Source organism: Cervus canadensis, chromosome 8, assembly GCF_019320065.1.
Source record: "Cervus canadensis isolate Bull #8, Minnesota chromosome 8, ASM1932006v1, whole genome shotgun sequence".
NCBI lineage: Eukaryota > Metazoa > Chordata > Mammalia > Artiodactyla > Cervidae > Cervus > Cervus canadensis.
This window is the reverse complement of record NC_057393.1, coordinates 16,763,021-16,781,019: the sequence shown is the minus strand read 5'-3', so window position 1 is coordinate 16,781,019 and position 17,999 is coordinate 16,763,021. Positions and strand designations below refer to the sequence as shown.

Below are 17,999 nucleotides of genomic sequence, written 5' to 3'. Positions count from 1 at the left end.
AAGCATCAGACGCAGTAAACCACTGGGGACCAACCTAAGCCCCGCCCTGCAGGCGGGCTGGGTCTGCTGTAGGTCTCAGCTCCCCATCAGACCACTGCTCAAATGCTCTGTGGCCAGCTCTTGACTTGAGCCACACTCTCTGGCAGGAGCATCCCAGGCCCCACTGTGTTTCCAGCCAGGCTGAGCGTGCTGGTCACCAGGAGGGGAGCTGGCGCCAGCATCTGTGCAGGAAGTGGTCAGCCCCCTCCCAGCCCTGTCCCCAGGATGTACCATTGAGGGATGTGTCATATGGCTCAGCCTCTTCATAGTAACCCTCTGGAGACTCGATCTTCGGGACAGAGAGCTGTTTACGTTCTGGAATCTGTGGCATGAACAAATAAAACAAATATTTTCAGATACGATACACTGGGAACAACTTGGAATCATCCCTTTGGGTGGAAGGAGGGGAATCAGGAGAAAAAAATGCCCAGCTTGAACATCAACCAAGTTGGGAGGGAAAAGAGAGATTACAGCGACCCCCGTCAGCCACCCTGTCCACAGTGTTTGGTTTGCATCAGCCAAAGGGCTATGGGCATGTCAGGTAACCTCACCAAACCTCAGCATTCTCCCCCGGAAAATGAGGCTCTGATGCCCACCACACACACAGTACACACAGTGTAATACACTTGCAGGTCCAGATGGCATCAGGCTGTCATGGTAGCTATGATGGCTTCTACATAGAATATACTTTCTACAAAGACCAGAGCTCATCAGGGGCACGCAGAGGAAGAACATTAGGCTTCTAACCCCCAAACGTCTCCCATAATGATTCAATCATTGGCTCAGCAGATATTGGATGGCTCCCGCAGACTAGCTGAGAGGCGCAAGCAGATGGTTGGGAGTCAGTTTAGATAAACACTTAACTGGACAATGAATGCTCACAGCTCCTGGTAGTGACTGAAAGTCACTCAGTCATGTCTGACTCTTTGTGACCCATGGGTGATACAGTCCACAGGATCTCCAAGCCAGAATACTGGAGTGGGTAGCCTTCCCCTTCTCCAGAGGATCGTCCCAACTCAGGGATCAATCCCAGGTCTCCTGCGTTGCAGGCAGATTCTTTACCAACTAAGCTATCAGGGAAGCCCATGGCTCCTGATAGACAAGGTCAAATCTCCGTGGGAGCCTGGAGGGTGTGAGGAACATTTAGGACCTAGGAAGGATGCTCAGAGGTCAAGACAACCCTGAAATTCTTATATGACATGAGGGTGAATGAGCATAATTTGAGTAGGATTTAAAAAAACATATGCAATTGTGGAGATGCACAGAGCCTGAAATTGTTCTCTACCCCTCCATTATTCCATCTGTAAGATGGGCACCAGACTATGAGGGTAAGATCATAAGCAATAGCCGGGGAGAATAAGACAGGCAAGATTTCTCTGGTGGTCCAGTGGTTAAGAATCCACCTGCCAATGCAGGGAACATAGGTTTGATGCCGCAGAGCAACTAAGCCATGCATCACAACATGAGCCCATGCTCTGCAATAAGAGAAGCCACCGCAGCTAGAGAGTAGCCTCCACTCGCCACAGCTAGAGAAAGCCTGCCTGCAGCAATGAAAGCCCAGCACAGCCAAAAATAACAAAAAATTAATTAAAAAAAAAAGAAGTAGATTGTGGTGTGAATATTAGTACACACAGCTCATCAGCGGGTAAGCATCCATCCACATGGGTCTCCAATGTCTGTCTGAATCACAAAGTCCCTACAGAGGGCCGAGGGAACCTTCATGAGTTGAGAACAGACATGGCAAAAGCTGGAGTGCATTCCCACTCCTGGTTGTCAGAGGTCCTCGCGCTGGGCGTTCCACATGGGGAACCCGTGGGCTGTTGGGGATTTGCTGCCCTACCCAGAAGAGGGCCAAGCAGGTAGGGTATGGGGAAATCTAGAAATCTTTGCCTTGGAAAATGAGCTTCTTTGGGGGACCTATGACAGAGAGCTTCCCCAGTCCTGGCCCTGGCAATGGTGGGAGAACAGTCAGCCTGGCCTCGAGTCCCTGTGGGACAGTACTCAGCAGGGGCCGCAAGGGCAGCTGATCCCAGCTTCCCTAGGGGTAGAGTGATGCTCCTGAGGTTGCTGCCCCCAAACCAGGCTCCCAGAGCCAAGTCTTCTGTGGTTTGGCTAATGGATCTATCTATATGGCCTCTAGAGTGAAACTAAGCGGGTTTGAATCCAGGCTTTAGGAGTCCACAGCCTTAACCACGGATGTGTGACAGCCTTTCTATGCCTCACTTACCCTCTCCATAAAACAAGAGCGTGTCCTGAGGATTCAAGGAGACAAGTGTGAGTGAGTTTCCATAGGGCTGGTGTGCTAAGGTCACTTCAGTCATTTCTGACTCTTTGTGACCCCATGGACTGTAGCCTGCCAGGCTCCTCTGTCCATGGGATTTTCCAGGCAAGAATACTAGAGTGGGTTGCCATCTGCTTCTCCAGGGGATCCTCCCGACCCAGGGATCGAACCTGGGTCTCCCTTGTTGCAGGCAACTTCTTTACCATTTGAGCCACCAAGGAAGCCACATCAAATACGAGGAGGCTCTTGCCATCAATGTCTGGGGCCTCCCAGCCCCAGACAGGAGTGCTGTCCGACAAGCTGAGACACATCCGCATGAAGAGGACCGGCAGAGGCCAGGTCACCACCTGGCTCCCACACCACATCCTTCTGATGCCATCTGGCCCGACACCAAGAGAGCTGACATAAATCCCAGGGGCAGGCTCTGAACAGCTTTCAGCCCAGCAGGTGTACCACACAGCATGCAGGAAGGAGCAGAAAAATCTGCTCATTTCCTAAGAAGCCCAGCTGCGTTCTGGGCTGGCAGGTGCGGCTGTGGGGCAAGGGGGGCAGGCTCCTCCCTGGGGCGGGGGTCGCGCACACAGTGGACACAGGTGGTAGCTGCTCGTGGCTGACCCTTCACCTTTGCTGCCCCAGGCATTCCCGGCCCCTTGGTCAGCCAGAGGAAGGGCTGACTGTGAAAGCCAGCTGTGGTTCTCTGAGAGCCGACAGCCTGGGGTCAGGAGGGAAAAGCGTTTCCCTTCCCCTGGGCCCCAGCAAGGTCTCCGCAGATGGGTGCTGGGACTCAGGCTTCCTGAGGAGGCCAGGCCTCCGGCTCCATCCTCCAAGAAGCCCTTCTCCCCTTGAGGGGGTGTGGGGACCCTTCTCGTGGTGAGAAGGTGGGTCCCATCTGGAGAGAAGCTCTGAGCACCCAAGATCTGGCTCTGGTCTGGAGTCCCACGATTAAAACAGGACAGAAGTGGGGGGCAAGCCCTCCGGCAGGAACTCCTGATGGCTATTATCCCCACAGGGGCCTGCCCTCTTGTCCAGGAGTGGAGCACCAGGGGGTGTTTCTTGAGGGTCTCCCAAACCTCTCACTGTACAAAATCATCTGTAAGTGGATCAGTACAGAGAGGCATACAGGGTGGAGGCAGGAGTCTGACCTTCAGACTCCTGGGTTTGAATCCTGACACTAGCTCATCTGAGCTGTGTGACTTTGGGCAACTGACTTGACCTCTCTGGGCCTCAGATCCTCTGCTGCAAAACCGGGAAGGTAGAAACAACCATCACATGGTATCTTTGTAAGGATTAAACAGTACTCAGCATTATTAAGTAACAAATACTAGTTTTCACTAACCCTCAGAATAAAATATAATAATGTCAATCAAAGGGGGAAAAGTTGCATGTGTGCATGTTTGGTAGAGGAAGACCAGGAGCTCTCTGAGAGGATACTGAGGAGGCGTTTGAGCATGACCTGGCTTATACTACGCTCTCCCTCCTTAAAGAACAGGATAGTCTCTGTCCCTAGGGCTGCCAGGGCCAAAGATAAGCATCCAGGTAAAGTTTGAGGATAAAACAATTCCAACAATTCAGAAGAGAATCACATAATTACACAGACCCAACAGTCTATTATCAGGTCAAAGAAGGTCAAAGAAGCAAGAGATCCTAAATGCCAGGAATTAAGAATAAAGGAAAATTCTTTTAATTATCATCATGATGACGTAGATGGTGCACATTCAATGAGGATGCCGAGGAGATGTGACTTGGGAACCTAAAACAATGTTCTCACAGTTCACAGGAAGGGCCGGGGAAGAAAGCCACCCCACTCAGGGGGACGTGCCAGAGGTTGGCAAACTTTTCCTATAAAGAGCGAAAAAGGGATTTGCAGGCCACTGGGGCTATGCAACCCTGCTATTGGTATGCAGTGAAGTGAAGTGAAAGTCGCTCAGTCGTGTCCGACTCTTTGCGGCTCCATGGACTGTAGCCGGCCGGGCTCCTCTGTCCATGGAATTCTCCAGGCAAGAATACTGGAGTGGGTTGCCACTTCCTTCTCCAGGGGATCTTCCCAACCCAGGGATCGAACATGGGATTTCCCAGGCAAGGATACTGGAGTGGGCTGCCATTTCCTTCTCCATTGTAGTGCAGAGGAAACCATAAATAATACACAGATGAATAAGCTTGGCTGAATTCCGACAAAATGTTATTTACCAAAGCAGGTGGTACAGGATTTGGTCACAGGCTTGGCTTCCCACATGGCTCAGTGGGTAAAGAATCTGCCTGCAACGCAGAAGGCCTGGGTTCGATCCCTGAGTCAGGAAGATTCCTGGAGAGAGGAAAGGCAACCCACTCCAGTATTCTTGCCTGGAGAATCCCATGGACAGAGGAGCCTGGCGGGCTACCGTCCATGGGGTTGCAAAGAGTCAGACACAACTGAGTGACCAAGCACGCACGTATTTCACCAATTCTGATTTAGATGAGACACAGAGGGGCAGCCCCAGGTGACCTGAGGCGTTCTTGCAGTTCTGAACAACCCACCCCAGGGTGCACTGTGGCAGGTTCGGGGTGGGGGCGAGGGACGCAGTCCTGGCTCCCCAGACAGACAACGGTGATGCCGTCAGTGGCGTCAGCTGCTCCCCTCACAGAAGCCCAGCACCGACGCGTGTGCAGGCCTCAGAGGGGAGGGGTGGAGACGGCCGCGCTGGCCAGGAGCGGAACGGTGCCAGCAAACATCTGTTTCTTCTACAGCAACCACAGCACCTGGCCGGGCTGACCGCGGCCTGGATGTGCCAAGGCCGCCTGAGTCACTGGCCACACCCAGACCCCTGGCTGCCCCCTCCAGTACTGGACGGGCTGAGCCTGGGGCAGAGGCCATGCTCCTGGCCAGCCCTGGGCACTGAGGACCCCAGGCAGATACCCAGCTTCTGCCACAGCCACTGGCGAGCCCAGGGACTGGTTGTCCAGGCAGACAAACCACGGCGGTGCCCTGAAGCTCCAGGGTTGGGGCAGGAAGAGACACAGCTCTCTCTGGCTGAGAAAGAGTGATTCCAGGGTCGCCCAGGCTCTGGCGGCCACGCTCCCTCCTTCCTCCCAAACTACTTGCTGCTCTGTTTCTCCTCTTCCTTGTGAGAGCCAGAAGACACAGCTGTTCCCCGCTCCGCCCTGACGGCACTCCCCTGGGGGCCTTGGACGAAGTCTTCAGCCAGACTGGATCAGAGCGGAGGCCGGAGGGGAGCAGGCAGGTGCATGCGGGCGGGGTGGGGACCCCGGGTTCTGCCCCCTCCTCCCTCACTCCACACCTGGAAGGCTCCTGGGGTGGAGGTGGGTGATGGAGACAGGACTAGGAGGGACCCAGGAAAGGTCCTCCTTGGCGGAGAAATTCCACAAGGTGGGGAGCCTGTCAAGGTTACTGGCTCTGCTGGAAGTCACCCCAGGGCCTGGACTGTGTCCACAGGAACTGTCACCGTGTGTCTGAAAGGTCACTCCAGGACTGTGGGACTCTCAGGTGGTGGGATCTTCCCCGCTCCAGCACCAGGCTCCTCTTGAGCCTCTCCTGGCCCCGACGGCCGGCGGACACAGCTGACGCCGGCAGACCGCACTCCAGGGGCCGGCCTCTGCCCTGGCCTTGCTTGATGGCCCTGCATCTCCCACCCCCAAGCCCTTGGGGCCTCTGTGCCCAGGTCACAGGAGGCTGGCAAGCGAGTAGGACAAGCCAGCCAGAGTCCCGGGCCGTGGGACTCTGTGACCTGATCAGTGTATAGCCACACCCCAGCCCCAGACCCCGGGTACCAGGTCCAGCGCCATGTTCCTCAAACACAGGCTTGCAGAGGGAGTCAGTGCCTGGGAGGCTCCGCCCCATGCACGCCCCTGACGCCTGGTATGGGTCCATAGGCATCTGCCCTATGTGGGGCCAGCAGCGGCGCCTCCACCGTACAGAGGCCAAAGGCACCCTGGTCAGAATTAGCCATGAACTCAGGCTAGGAAAGTTCCAGTGCTGGCTCGGAGCAGACACCTCCCCTCCCCACATCCAGCGAGCAGAGCTCAGTGAGTAAGTGAAAGTCGCTCAGTCGTGTCCGATTTTTTGCGACCCCATGGACTATACAGTCTGTGGAATTCTCCAGACCAGACTACTGGAGTGGGTAGCCTTTCCCTTCTCCAGGGGATCTTTCCAACCCAGGGATTGAACCCAGGTCTCCCACATTGCAGGAGGATTCTTTACCAACTGAGCCACAAGGGAAGCCCAAGAATACTGGAGTGGGTAGCCTATCCCCTTTCCAGTGGATCTTCCCGACCCAGGAATTGAACCAGGGTCTCCTGCATTGCAGGTGGATTCTTTACCAACTGGGCTATCAGGGAAGCCTACAGAGCTTAGGGTGCACCCGAAAACCACAGCACCTCCCACCTGCTTAAAACCAGCAGCAACTGGATGGAAGCTGAGAGGCCAGGCTCCGTTCCCAAGTCCTGGGGTCGAAACAAGGGGGGACTGCAGCTGGAAGGGACATAACTTGCACCTCTACTTGACTGGGAAGACGAGCTAAGGTCCGGGAGGCTGCAGAGTGGCCCAGAAACCAAGAACCTGCTTGCAGTCCTGGTCCTGCTACCTCCTTGTTCTCAGTCTCAGAGTCTCTGTTTCTCGGCAGGTGATGGGAGGACCACGTTTGGCTGGGCCGGGCGGGCAGGGGCTCACAGCACAGCACTCACTCACATCATCGGCATACGCCCAGGACCGAGGCTCAGTCCATCAGGTCTCCCTCGGCCTGGGAGGAAGGGTCCCCACCAGCTGTCACCCAGATGTGGGATGCAGCCCAGGCACTCCTGACCTGCCCCACCAGCTGGGAGGGCGGCAGGGAGAACCACGCTACCTCCAGGAAGGCATGAAAGAAGAGGGCGTCCAGTCTGGCGTCAGGACCCCCTCAGTGGTGACCTGAGCCCACAGACCCGGCGATGGATGGCTTGGTGTGAGCTCAGTCACCGTGGAGTCCCATGTTCTGAGAAATCCTTCCCAGCTCACACCTTTCCCAGGAAGCTGCCCCAACCAGATCCTGGAGCGGAAAGAACTCGGGTTCATCTCCTGCCTCTTCAAGGCTGCGACACTGGGACATTATAAACCTCCTGACTCCTAGTTCCTCTCCCAGAAAGTGTAAATACTACCACTTACCTCGCTGAACACCAGCGTGGTCTGCCAGGCCAAAGAATAGAGATCTTAGTTGAGAGATGCTCACATGCCCTTCATTTAAACAACAAGAAACCAAGGGCCTTAAATAACTTGCTTAAGGTCAAGGAGCTTAGTATTGGCAGAGCTAGAGCTGGGATTGGAGCCCAGGTCTGGAGGAGTCCGAAATTCCACGCATCCATCCATCCATGAACAAATACACGTGTGGCCTACTGTGTGCAGACACAGGACATGAAGCAGTGGATGAGACATGGCCCCAGCCTCGGGGAGCTTACATCTGCTCTGGGAGGCAAATAATAAACATGGAGCGGTTAACTAGGTGGTAAGGCAGACAGTAATGGGGGCAGGCACCAAGGTGGGATGTCTCACCTGCGGGCAGGCCAGGGGGAGTCTGTCTAAGACTGTCTGAGACTAAGGAGGGGCAACCTTTGAAGAGTCAGGGCCCAAGAAGTGCAAAGACCCTGCGGCAGGACTGACCACAGGGCACAACCCAGGAAGAGAGGGGAGGCCAGTGATGAGCAGATGCAGTGAGGCTGGAGACGCAGCTGGGCCAGACAGGGTGAGCCCTGGGGCCGTGTGAAGGAGTGTGGATGTTTTGTCCTAAGTTCAGTGGGAGCTCTTGGTGGGTTTCAAGCAGGAAGTGGTGTGATGTGATTTACGTTTCCAAAAGATCACTGTGGCCGGAGCTGGTGACCACAGCGTGGCCCCGCTCAGGGGGTGCTGGAAAAGAATCTGACAGGTCACCTCGGACACACGGTGACCCTCATCTCCCACTGCCATTCATCTCTGCACTGAGCAAATGAGATCACCTGCAGGCTGACTTGTCTCTGTCTCTCCTGGTGCCTTACCCCAGGCCCCATACACAGTCGTTTTTCAGTCGCTAAGTCATGTCTGACTCTCTGCGACCCCATGGACTGCAGCACGCCTGGCTACCCTGTTCTTCACCATTTCCCGGAGCTTGCTCAGACTCATGTCCATTGAGTTGGTGATGCCATCCAACCATCTCATCCTCTGTCATCCCCTTCTCCTCCTGCCCCCCATATAATGGATGCTCCAAAAATGCCAGATGCTTGGTGGACTGCTATCTGGAGGACCCACTGGACATTCACAGCGTCACATCAGGGAAATTAGGGGTCCCAGACCCACACTTACCATCTTGGGGGGCGGGAGGTCTGGGAGACTCTTCTGAGGGGCCGAGGAGGGCTGGGGGGGCTCACCGTTGGTCAGCGGGTTCTGCTCCTCGGGCGCTGTGGGCAGCAAGCAGGAGAGGGTTTCTGTGAGGGGCACCCAGCCTCCCAGCAGAGTCTCATTACCCAGCAATGTCTGGTCACATGAGCCCCGAGTTCTATTTGAGCAGGTGTTAATTACCCAGGCAGGCAGTCCCTGGAGCCAGTGCTGTTTTTCCTCCAAGAATAGGGTAGACTGGCCCCGGGCAGATTCCTCAGAAGAAACTAGTTTGAGGTTTCTGGCAGGTTCCGCACCCTCTCCTCCACCTGCCCCGTGTCCAAAATGATCTGGCCACAGAGCTCCGGCACCGGAGGGCTGCCTGTGGGCACTATATTGAGCGGCTCTCAGCACCGAGCCTGTGATTACGTCTGTCCGCCCCCCAGTTTCCCCGGCAGGCAGGCTGACAACCTTAGGCACATGCGCTGCTTTCATGCAGGGGACCTCTGCTGAGTCCACGCTTGGCAGTGGGGCAGGAGGTGGAAGCCACATGGGTAACTGGACCACCAACCGTCTGTGCGCTTTTAGGACAAAAGGCGCCAAAGGCTCTTCTGAGCCCATTTCAGCCGGGACAGACAGGCCCAGGCAGATTTGACCCTGGGGCTTTTCAGGCTGAGGTCTTGAAGCCAAGGCTTTACCAGACTGAATGCTTTGGGGTGCTGTGTTCCCACCTCTTGCTGAGCCTCTGCATTTGAGTTAGGGCTTGAGAGTTGGGAGATGGGGCCTCTAATCCCCTGGGCTCTGCAACTAGGCAGCTGTGCAAACGTCGGACCTCCCTGGGATCCTGCTGGACCCAGTCCTGGGGGTTTTCATAGAAAAGCAGAGAGCAGAACAGAGCAGGGGAGTAAGACACCACGGAAGACGATATGTCCTTCCAATGGAAGATAAAATGTTCTGCCAAGAGATCACCTTTGAACAAAACCTTCAAATATTAAGGCAACTGCTGACAGCACCATTTCCTCCCCATCACTCCTATCTCCCCCCCAACACACACACTCATAAAACCCAGACTTTATCAAAAGTCATAAAGCCGGGGCCGTGGGATCAGCACCATACACAGCTGCTTTCTTAGAACATCTGAATTATAACTTCCTATTTCTGGGGTGATGCTGGGAAACGCTGAGAGATCTTAGGGACAGATGCCTTATCCAAGAAGGGGACATGAGACCTTTAAGAGGCAAGGAGGTGGCCTGGTTGGTGAAACTTCCCCAAAATACATCAACCCAGAATACCATCAACTAAAATAGGACTTCCCAAAATAACCCCACCAGGCCTGTCTGTGGTGCTGGCTGGGAGGAAGGAGGGGTGGTGTGGGACCAAGGCTTAAACCTGCCCCGTTCCTGAGAGCCAGCCAGTCCATGGCAGTAATCCCATACCTTTGTCTTGGGACTCGGCATTCTGTTGCTTGTGGACGGTCACTTTGTTCATATAAATGTATTCCTCATCAGAACCTGCAGGAGGGGGATGGAAGACAGAGGCTCCAGGTGACTTCATGAAGGAAAAGGGCTTCTAGAGAGAAACAACCCCCCCCCCCCGACTCCCACCCCCACCCTCGAGACACTGTCATCAGCCTGGATTCCAGTAAAAGCATACAACATTTTCAGTTGATTGGAAGAGTCCATTATAGAAAGAGTTGACAGATTTCCAGAAAAAGAAATGCCTAGTTTGCTGACTCAAGTTTTCTGTCCTGGGAAAAGGGGAAAGGACAGAAAGGGAAGGTGCAGAAGGGTAGCTTTGGGAATAGAAGTCTTACGTGGAAAAGCACCCGGAGCTTAAGGATCTGCCTCATATTCCACCAAGCAGAGATTTCTCTGGTTTTTCCTAGCCTTTCATTAAATTGTGAAACATTTCCTATCAGTCATTCTCAACCTAGTCTGAATTACACGCATGGGCTGATCAGAGCAATGTCTATATAAGATGGGTCACATTGAGGATCTGGAAGTTTAGCTTCCAGGCCTCCAGGTGGAGTGCTGCTGTGGGGGCCTGCACTCTCTTTTTTGGGGGGTTAGTGTGCTGGGATGCGGGCCGGCAGCACCCGCAGCTGCCTGCTCTACCTTCAGCAGCACAGCCCTTCCCTTCCTTTAAAAACATTTCTGCACAAGTTGTCACCTTCCCCCTGCACATCTGGGCAGAGAAAGGCTTGTCTTCTAATACAGTTCCCAATGCCCCAAGGACCCTTTCTTCAGAAGCCTGCAGAGGAGGCTCATCCCAGTGTTTTTCCTCTTAGCAATCCTCCTGCATTTCTTTGCAGTTCTTAATTTGCATTTCCTAGAAACTTGTGGCTGATAAATTCCAGTGGCTGGAGACGGTGCTACTGAGCCAAGGAGCCCAATCCACACCCCTGGCAAAGGAGATGGTTCAGCCAGTTCCCCACCACAGACCACTCGGACTCCAGCCAACAGGCCTGCCTCCACAGAGTCCTGGAGAACCCAGAGAAACTGGAGGAGGACACGGCTGGATGGAGCTTCCTCCATCGGCCGTGGGACCGCCACCCTGGTGCCCAGCCCTGCCAGGGCCAGTCAGCAATGTCATCCCTATACCAAGAGCTGCAGCAGCTAATGGGACGGAACTATGAGGTCTAAATGCAGTTATCCACAGCTTGCATACTTCCACTAAAGGGCTGCATCTGTACCTTCTCCAGAACCTGGCATAGGGAAAAGCACTCTGCAGGGGGAGGCAGGAGATAGGGTGGGGGATGAGGGCGGTCCTCAGCCAAACTCTGCCATCAATAGTAATTCTGAGCAAAACACCAACCTGTGTGCCTTGGTTTTCTTGTCCGAGTAGTATGGAAAACAATCGTGATGAAATACTGCCTATTTCTGGGGCTTCCCAGGTGACTCAGTGGTAAAGAATCTGCCTGCCAATGCAGGAGATTTGGGTTTGATCCCTGGGTTGGAAAGACCCCCTGTAAAAGGAATGGCAACCCACTCCAGTATTCTTGCCTGGGTAATCCTATGTTCAGAGGAGTCTACAGTCCATGGGGTCGCAGAGAGCCGGACACGACTAAGCACACATACATACATACATACATACACATTTCCTATTTCTACCTAACTGAAGTTCTCAAGAGTACAAAACTCAAATATTAGGCAATCTGAAAGAGTAAGGTAACCTTATAACTAAGATTTTAAATGACAGCTTAGGATGTCCCTGGTGGTCCAGTGGTTAAGAATCCACCTGCCAATGCAGGGCACCCAGTTTGATTACTGGTCCACCAACAGCCCATATGCCACAGGGCAACTAAGCCCATGGACCCCAACTACTTTAGTCTGTGTGCCTAGAGCCTATGCTCCACAATAAGAAGCCACTGCAGTGAGAAGCCCATACACCACAACTAGAGAGCAGCCCCTGCTCATCACTAGAGAAAGCCCGCATGTAGCAACAAAGACTTAGCACAAAGAAAGGAAAAAAAGACCATCTAAATTATGGCAAATAACTCAGAGGCTCAATAATAGGAAAACGGTGAAAAATTCATAGTACATCAACATGGGTAATAGCTGGTCACCTTTAAAAATAAATGGATTACTGGAGACTGTGTAAATGGGCCGCACATTGTAGAAGTGATTTTAGAGGATTTATTTAAGTGTTCCTGGTCTTTAACCCAGCATTTTCCTTGTCAGAAATCAATATTTTGAACTGAAAAATATTCAAGTATTTTAAAGATAAACTCCAGTATGAAAACAAATTTTATTTGAGGGTGTTCATTGCCATGTTATATAAGAATTTTTTTTTTTTAAAGAACAAAACTTACATGCTCACTAACAAGGAGCTAGTTGAACTAATTGAATACTTCTCATCCATCAGTGGACACTAACCACCTCTGAAAAATAACAAAGCAGCTCTGTCTGCTGTTTATAAAGATAACCAAAAATTAAAGGATCATGTTTCAAAAAAGAAAAAAAGAAAAGAAAAAGTACACAAACTGTCAACCCAGGGCAATGTGCAAAGGCAGCAATACTAAACATAAAAATAACACAGAGCAGAGTGTAGAGGCAAACCACAAAATACACGAAAATATTCTGATGACACCAAAAAGGTCACACAAGGAATCAAAGCAATGTAAATAGGGTTTAATGTTCATTTCACATTCATTTCTCTTTTCAAATTGTTGACTAAGCCCACACTCCTTTCCAAAAAAAGGCAAGATATTGTTGATTATTGCTTTAACTGTGAGATTTTGAGCAGGTGATTCCTCCCCAAGATGGCCATTTGTAAACTGCAGATTAAACTGGCTCTGGTCCATGTCACAAGGCTGCGTGTCCCTCCTTGGACACTCTGCAGGCTCTGCTTGACTAAGTATTGATCTCAGTGTTGCTAATCTCCCAGAATCCAGTAAGTAAGTAACACACTCCCAGGACCGTCTGCAATCCTGTGAACTTGGCCCTGGAAAGGGGAGGCTGATGAGCTGTTCCAGGTCCGGGAGGCAGTCTTGGGGTTAGGGAATTTCTATCATTCTCTCATTTACTTTCAGAAGTGCACTGAGCCCCAGCACTGTACGAGGTGCTGAGGACCCAGCAGAGAACAAAACAGACATTGTCTTTGGCTTCATGAACCCACCAGGGCAGGGGCAGGCTGGAGGGAGGGAGACCTGGATGGATAGTTGCACAGGTGTGTGGGGAGGGAGGACACTAGAGGTAGGGAGGAAAGGAGAGCTCACAGTGCTCTGACCAAGTGTGTGGATCCAGGGAAAACCACCTTTGTCTGAACAGGGTGGTGGTGGGGGGTAGGGAGAAGGGGCCCAGACCCTCTCCGTTACAGTTAGATAGACTAAATGTTCAAATCACGTCCCATCACAAGGGCAGCCCCTGAAATGTTCCCAGAGTCTCGAGCAGGGTATTGGGGAGCCCTCAGGCTTAGGACAGGAAAAGATATCGGGATCCCAATAAAGAGACCTCAATCCATGCCTTCATCTCACCACTGAGACAAAGGAAGAAGAGAGTAGAAAATTGAATACTATTTATCCATGAAAGATCAGAGAACAGACAACTCAATGCGAAAAGTACAGACAGAGACACACAGACACACTCATAGTATGCCCCGAAAGGTGTGGAAGTAAACAACAGCTCAGCCAGTGGAGATCACAGGTTATCTTGAAATGATCAGCCTGCCTCCACCTACAAGTCCAGGCAGGCTGAGTTCATTTTCCAGAAGACACACAGTGAGGCAGGTCTGGGGAGCTGAGAGGAAAAAAAAGAATGCTTTCAGTTTAAGGGACTGTGCATTCTATCCTGTGGGGCACAGTAATTAACCATGGGCAGACTGGACCGTGAAGAGGGGAGGGTAGCATCAGGGTTAGGTCGGCTGGCCCAGGCCTATGCTGGGCTCTGCCACACGTGGCCATGGAGACGCAGACTTAGAGACCAGACTTGTGGACACAGTGGAGGAAGGAGAGGGTGGGATGAATTGACAGAGCAGCATGGAAACTCATACACTCCCACAGGTGAAACAGATACCAAATGGGGATTTGCTCTATGACTCAGGGAGCTCAAACCAGTGCTCTGTGACAACCTAGAGGGGCAGGATGGGGTGGGAGGTGGGAGGGGGGTTCAAGAGGGAGGAGACGACGTGTATCTGTGGCTGATTCATGTTGATGGATGGCAGAAACAAACACAATCCTCCAAAGCAATTACCCTTCAATTAAAGACAAACAAATATTTTTTAAAAAGGGGGAAAAAAATGTCAGCTGCAATTGTAACCACTCTGCCATGTGAGAAGATGCTAAGAGAACCAGAAGGGGAAACTTATCAATAGTGGCTACTCACCCATGGGCATTGACTTGGGTGTTTGCATGCTAAGTCACTTCAGTTGTGTTCGACTCTTTGAGACCCTATGGACTGTAGCCCACCAGGCTCCTCTGCCCATGGGATTCTCCAGGCAAGAACACTGGAGTGGGTTGCCATGCCCTCCTCCAAGGGATCTTCTCAACCCAGGGATCGAAGCTGTGTCGCTTATGTCTCCTGCATTGCAGGCAGATTCTCTACCACTAGCACCACCTGAACAGAAGTGACAGTCGAAGGTCCCAGTATGGCTTTGCATGTTTATCTGTAGTCTGGGTGCACTCTGGGGGCGACTCACACTGGGGAGCCCCCTGACCTGCTGTCGGCAGCTCCTGCAGCCCATCATGCTACAGAGACCAAGGGTGGGGAGGGCCTGATTTTGTAAGAGCCGAACATACAAAGATTAAGGATGAAACAGAGGTCACCTACAGGAAGTCACACTAAACCAAAAAGGGACTCTTGCACCAGGGGCTCTGATGGAGTGATGAGAACCAGGAACCAGGGGTCAGACGCCACCACGGGGGTGTTTTTCAATTCCCAACAGAGGTGTTCTTTATCATCAAACATTCTCAAGTTGGAGCACATCTAAATGGTCTGGGAGTGTGCTCTTTAAAGGGTTCCACCAATGAGTCCCTCTGCGGAGTGACTCATTCCTCTCTAACTCACCTGCTTTGTAACATGCATTTCCCATCCATTCGTCCCACCTTTGATGTAATGCTGATCAGCACTCAAGGCAGGTCAGCAGACACTCACTACAAAGCCAGGAGGAGCCTAGGAACCAGGGGGTGGCCTGCAGAGCTCAAAGGCAATGAAGGGGCTCCAAGAAAATGCCTTTGATGAAAGGCTAAGGGAGCCAGATTATGCCGACAGAAGAGAAGGCTGCCAGGCATATAACAACATGCTTTGGCTTTTATAACTTCTCTGATATTCAGACAATAGGAACTAATTCCACAGGGAACAAAGGAAAGGAAAAGGGACTTTGAAATGTTGCCCAGGGGATGCAGGCTGGATGTCAGGGAGGAGTTCCTGACTGTGATGGTCAGAGCAGGTGCACCTCTCTCCCTGGCACGGATCTGAGCTGCTCCTACTGCGAGGCAGATGGATTTGATGCCCTCTTACGATCCTAAAATATCACTTTCAGTTCTCAAACATCCGATATAAAAATAAACTTGACTAAACTGTTATGACTTCACAAGAAGGCTCTTTAAAAAAAAAAATTGTGCTAGAAATGAAACCATATGTCTACAAGAAGACTTGTACAAGACTGTTCAAAGCAGTCTTATTATTCCTAACAGCCCATATCTGCGAATAAACCAAATGTCCATCAACAAATGAATTGGATAAACAGGTTGCAGTATATTCACGGAATGGAAAACCAATCAGGAATAAAAGGAACTACTGATGCAACCCATGGCATGGCACAATCTCCTGAGTGAAAGGGGCCCAACCCAAAGGACAAACCATCCAATTTCATTTATATGAAAATCCAGAAAGGGCATCACTAATCAATGGTGGAAGAAATCTGAACAATGGTTGCCTTGGGGTGGGTGGGGATGAATTCTTGCCCTTGAAAGACAGAAATGCTCCTGAGACAACAGAAATGTTCCATGTCTTGTTTTGGGTGCTGGGTGCACAAGTGTATGAGCTTCCCAGGTGACGCTAGTGGTAAAGAACCCACCTGCCAATGCAGGAGATATGAGAGACTCAGGTTCAATCCTTGAGTCAGGAATATCCTCTGGAGGAGGGCATGGCAACCCACTCCAGTATTCTTGCCTGGAGAATTCCATGGACAGAGGAGCCTGGTGGGCTACAATCCATAGGGTTGCAAAGAGTCGGACACTACATTCTCAATTAAAACCACTGAAGAGAAAATTAAAGTGATAAGAATAAAGTAGTACTGCTTATAATATTCTTTACTACTCTTGTAGTCTGTAGATTGAATTTGCCCTCCTCTATTAAAAATTTTCATAGAGGACTTAGCATGCACAAACACATGAGTATATAGTTGTCAAAACTCACTGAACTGACTACTCAAGATCTGTGTACTTGACTGGATAAAGAATCTAGCTTGATTAAAAACATAGAAAAGATAATTAACTCAGGGTTCTTTGATTTGTTGTTGTTTAGTCACTAAGTCATATCTGACTCTTTGTGACCCCACGGACTGTAGCCTGCCAGACTCCTCTGTCCATGGGATTCTTCAGGCAAGAATATTGGAGTGGGTTGCCATTCCCTTCTCCAGGGGATCTTCCCAACCCAGGGATCAAACCCGCATCTCCTGCACTGGCAGGCGGATTCTTTACCACTGAGCCACCAGGAAAGCCCTGTGATATACAGTCTTAAAGCAATGTCTTCCAGTTTTCCTTTGGGCTGTATGACTCTGGACAAGCCAGTTAGACTTTCGAGGCCTCGGTCTCCTCATCTGCAATAACAGCACCGACCTCAGAGGAGTGTTTTGAAGATGAAGCCTCGTTAACACATGTGCAGGTGGGAAGATCTCAACAAAGCACTAGCTATTATTATAAAACTAGTTTATTTTCCCTTCTCTACTTTCAACCATAGGAAAAATACTTTGAAAACACTGCTTAAAACCTCTTTGTGGGCTACCATGTTGAGAGTTCGTGGGGCTACCACACACGTCCCATCACTTCTGTGCTACTGTTACCACCTGCCGTGTCCTGGTAAAAATGCATAAATTAAGTCCTAACCCTGAGCAGCTCAGAATGTGACTATATTTGGAGAAAGGCTATTCAAAGAGACAATTAAGATTAAATGAGGCTGCTGGGGTGGGCTCTGTTCCCATATGAATGGTGTCGTTACGGGAGAGGAGATTTGCACAGTGACGTGCACGCACCGGAAGACGGTGTGAACACTCGGGGAGAAGAGGACCATCCGTACACCAAGGAGACCAGCCTCAGAAGGAACCGACCCTGCCAACACCTTGATCACAGATTTTTAGCCTCCAGGACTGTAAGAAAATGAGTTCCTGTTGTTTAACGCAGTCTGGGGGCCGTTCTCACAGCAGCTCTAACATGCAGACGACCATCTCCCCGTTTCCGCGGGGACCCTTCCCCAAGGCCCCGACCACACTCACTGCTGCTCTTGGTGTACAAGCGGAGAAGCTCGGCCAGGCCGCTCTTCTTCACCACGGCCGTGCTGCTCAGGTTCTCCTGGTCAAGAATCCTGAGGAAGTCATCCAGCTCCGTCAGCAGCTGCTCCAGGGCTGGAGACAGAAAGCAGAAGACACTCTTAAAGCAGCTGCCTTCTCCCCAAAGGCCCCACTCAGATACACCTCTGATCCCATAGCATCCCATGATGGACCCTCTGGTCTCAAGGGGAGGCATGTGGGGTGAGGTCAGGCAGCACACAGGGGACCCAGGCAATAGGTATGATTCCCAGCGCCAGGGTGGTGGGGACAGGCCAACACGCCCTTGGCTTTGGGATGGACAACCTCAGCCAAAGCTACAGGGCCACCATCTGCTGGAGTGACAGTGGTCAAGGTGGCCTGACAAAGCCCCTCAGGCCATGA

General features: G+C 51.7%; 1 protein-coding gene across 4 annotated transcripts in view; it reads right to left on the bottom strand.

Moving 5' to 3' along the window:
• Nucleotides 1–17,999, bottom strand: part of AFAP1L2 (actin filament associated protein 1 like 2) — a 131,022-nt gene that overhangs the window by 24,564 nt on the left and 88,459 nt on the right. For all 4 annotated transcript variants that reach the window (XM_043475376.1, XM_043475375.1, XM_043475377.1 and 1 more), the window contains 4 exons: nucleotides 17,565–17,693; nucleotides 10,070–10,144; nucleotides 8,622–8,716; nucleotides 271–361 (listed from right to left, as the gene is read on the bottom strand). In XM_043475376.1, coding sequence (XP_043331311.1) covers nucleotides 271–361; nucleotides 8,622–8,716; nucleotides 10,070–10,121 — 238 coding nt within the window. In that variant the 5' untranslated portion in view covers nucleotides 10,122–10,144; nucleotides 17,565–17,693. The remainder of the gene's footprint in view (nucleotides 1–270; nucleotides 362–8,621; nucleotides 8,717–10,069; nucleotides 10,145–17,564; nucleotides 17,694–17,999) is intronic.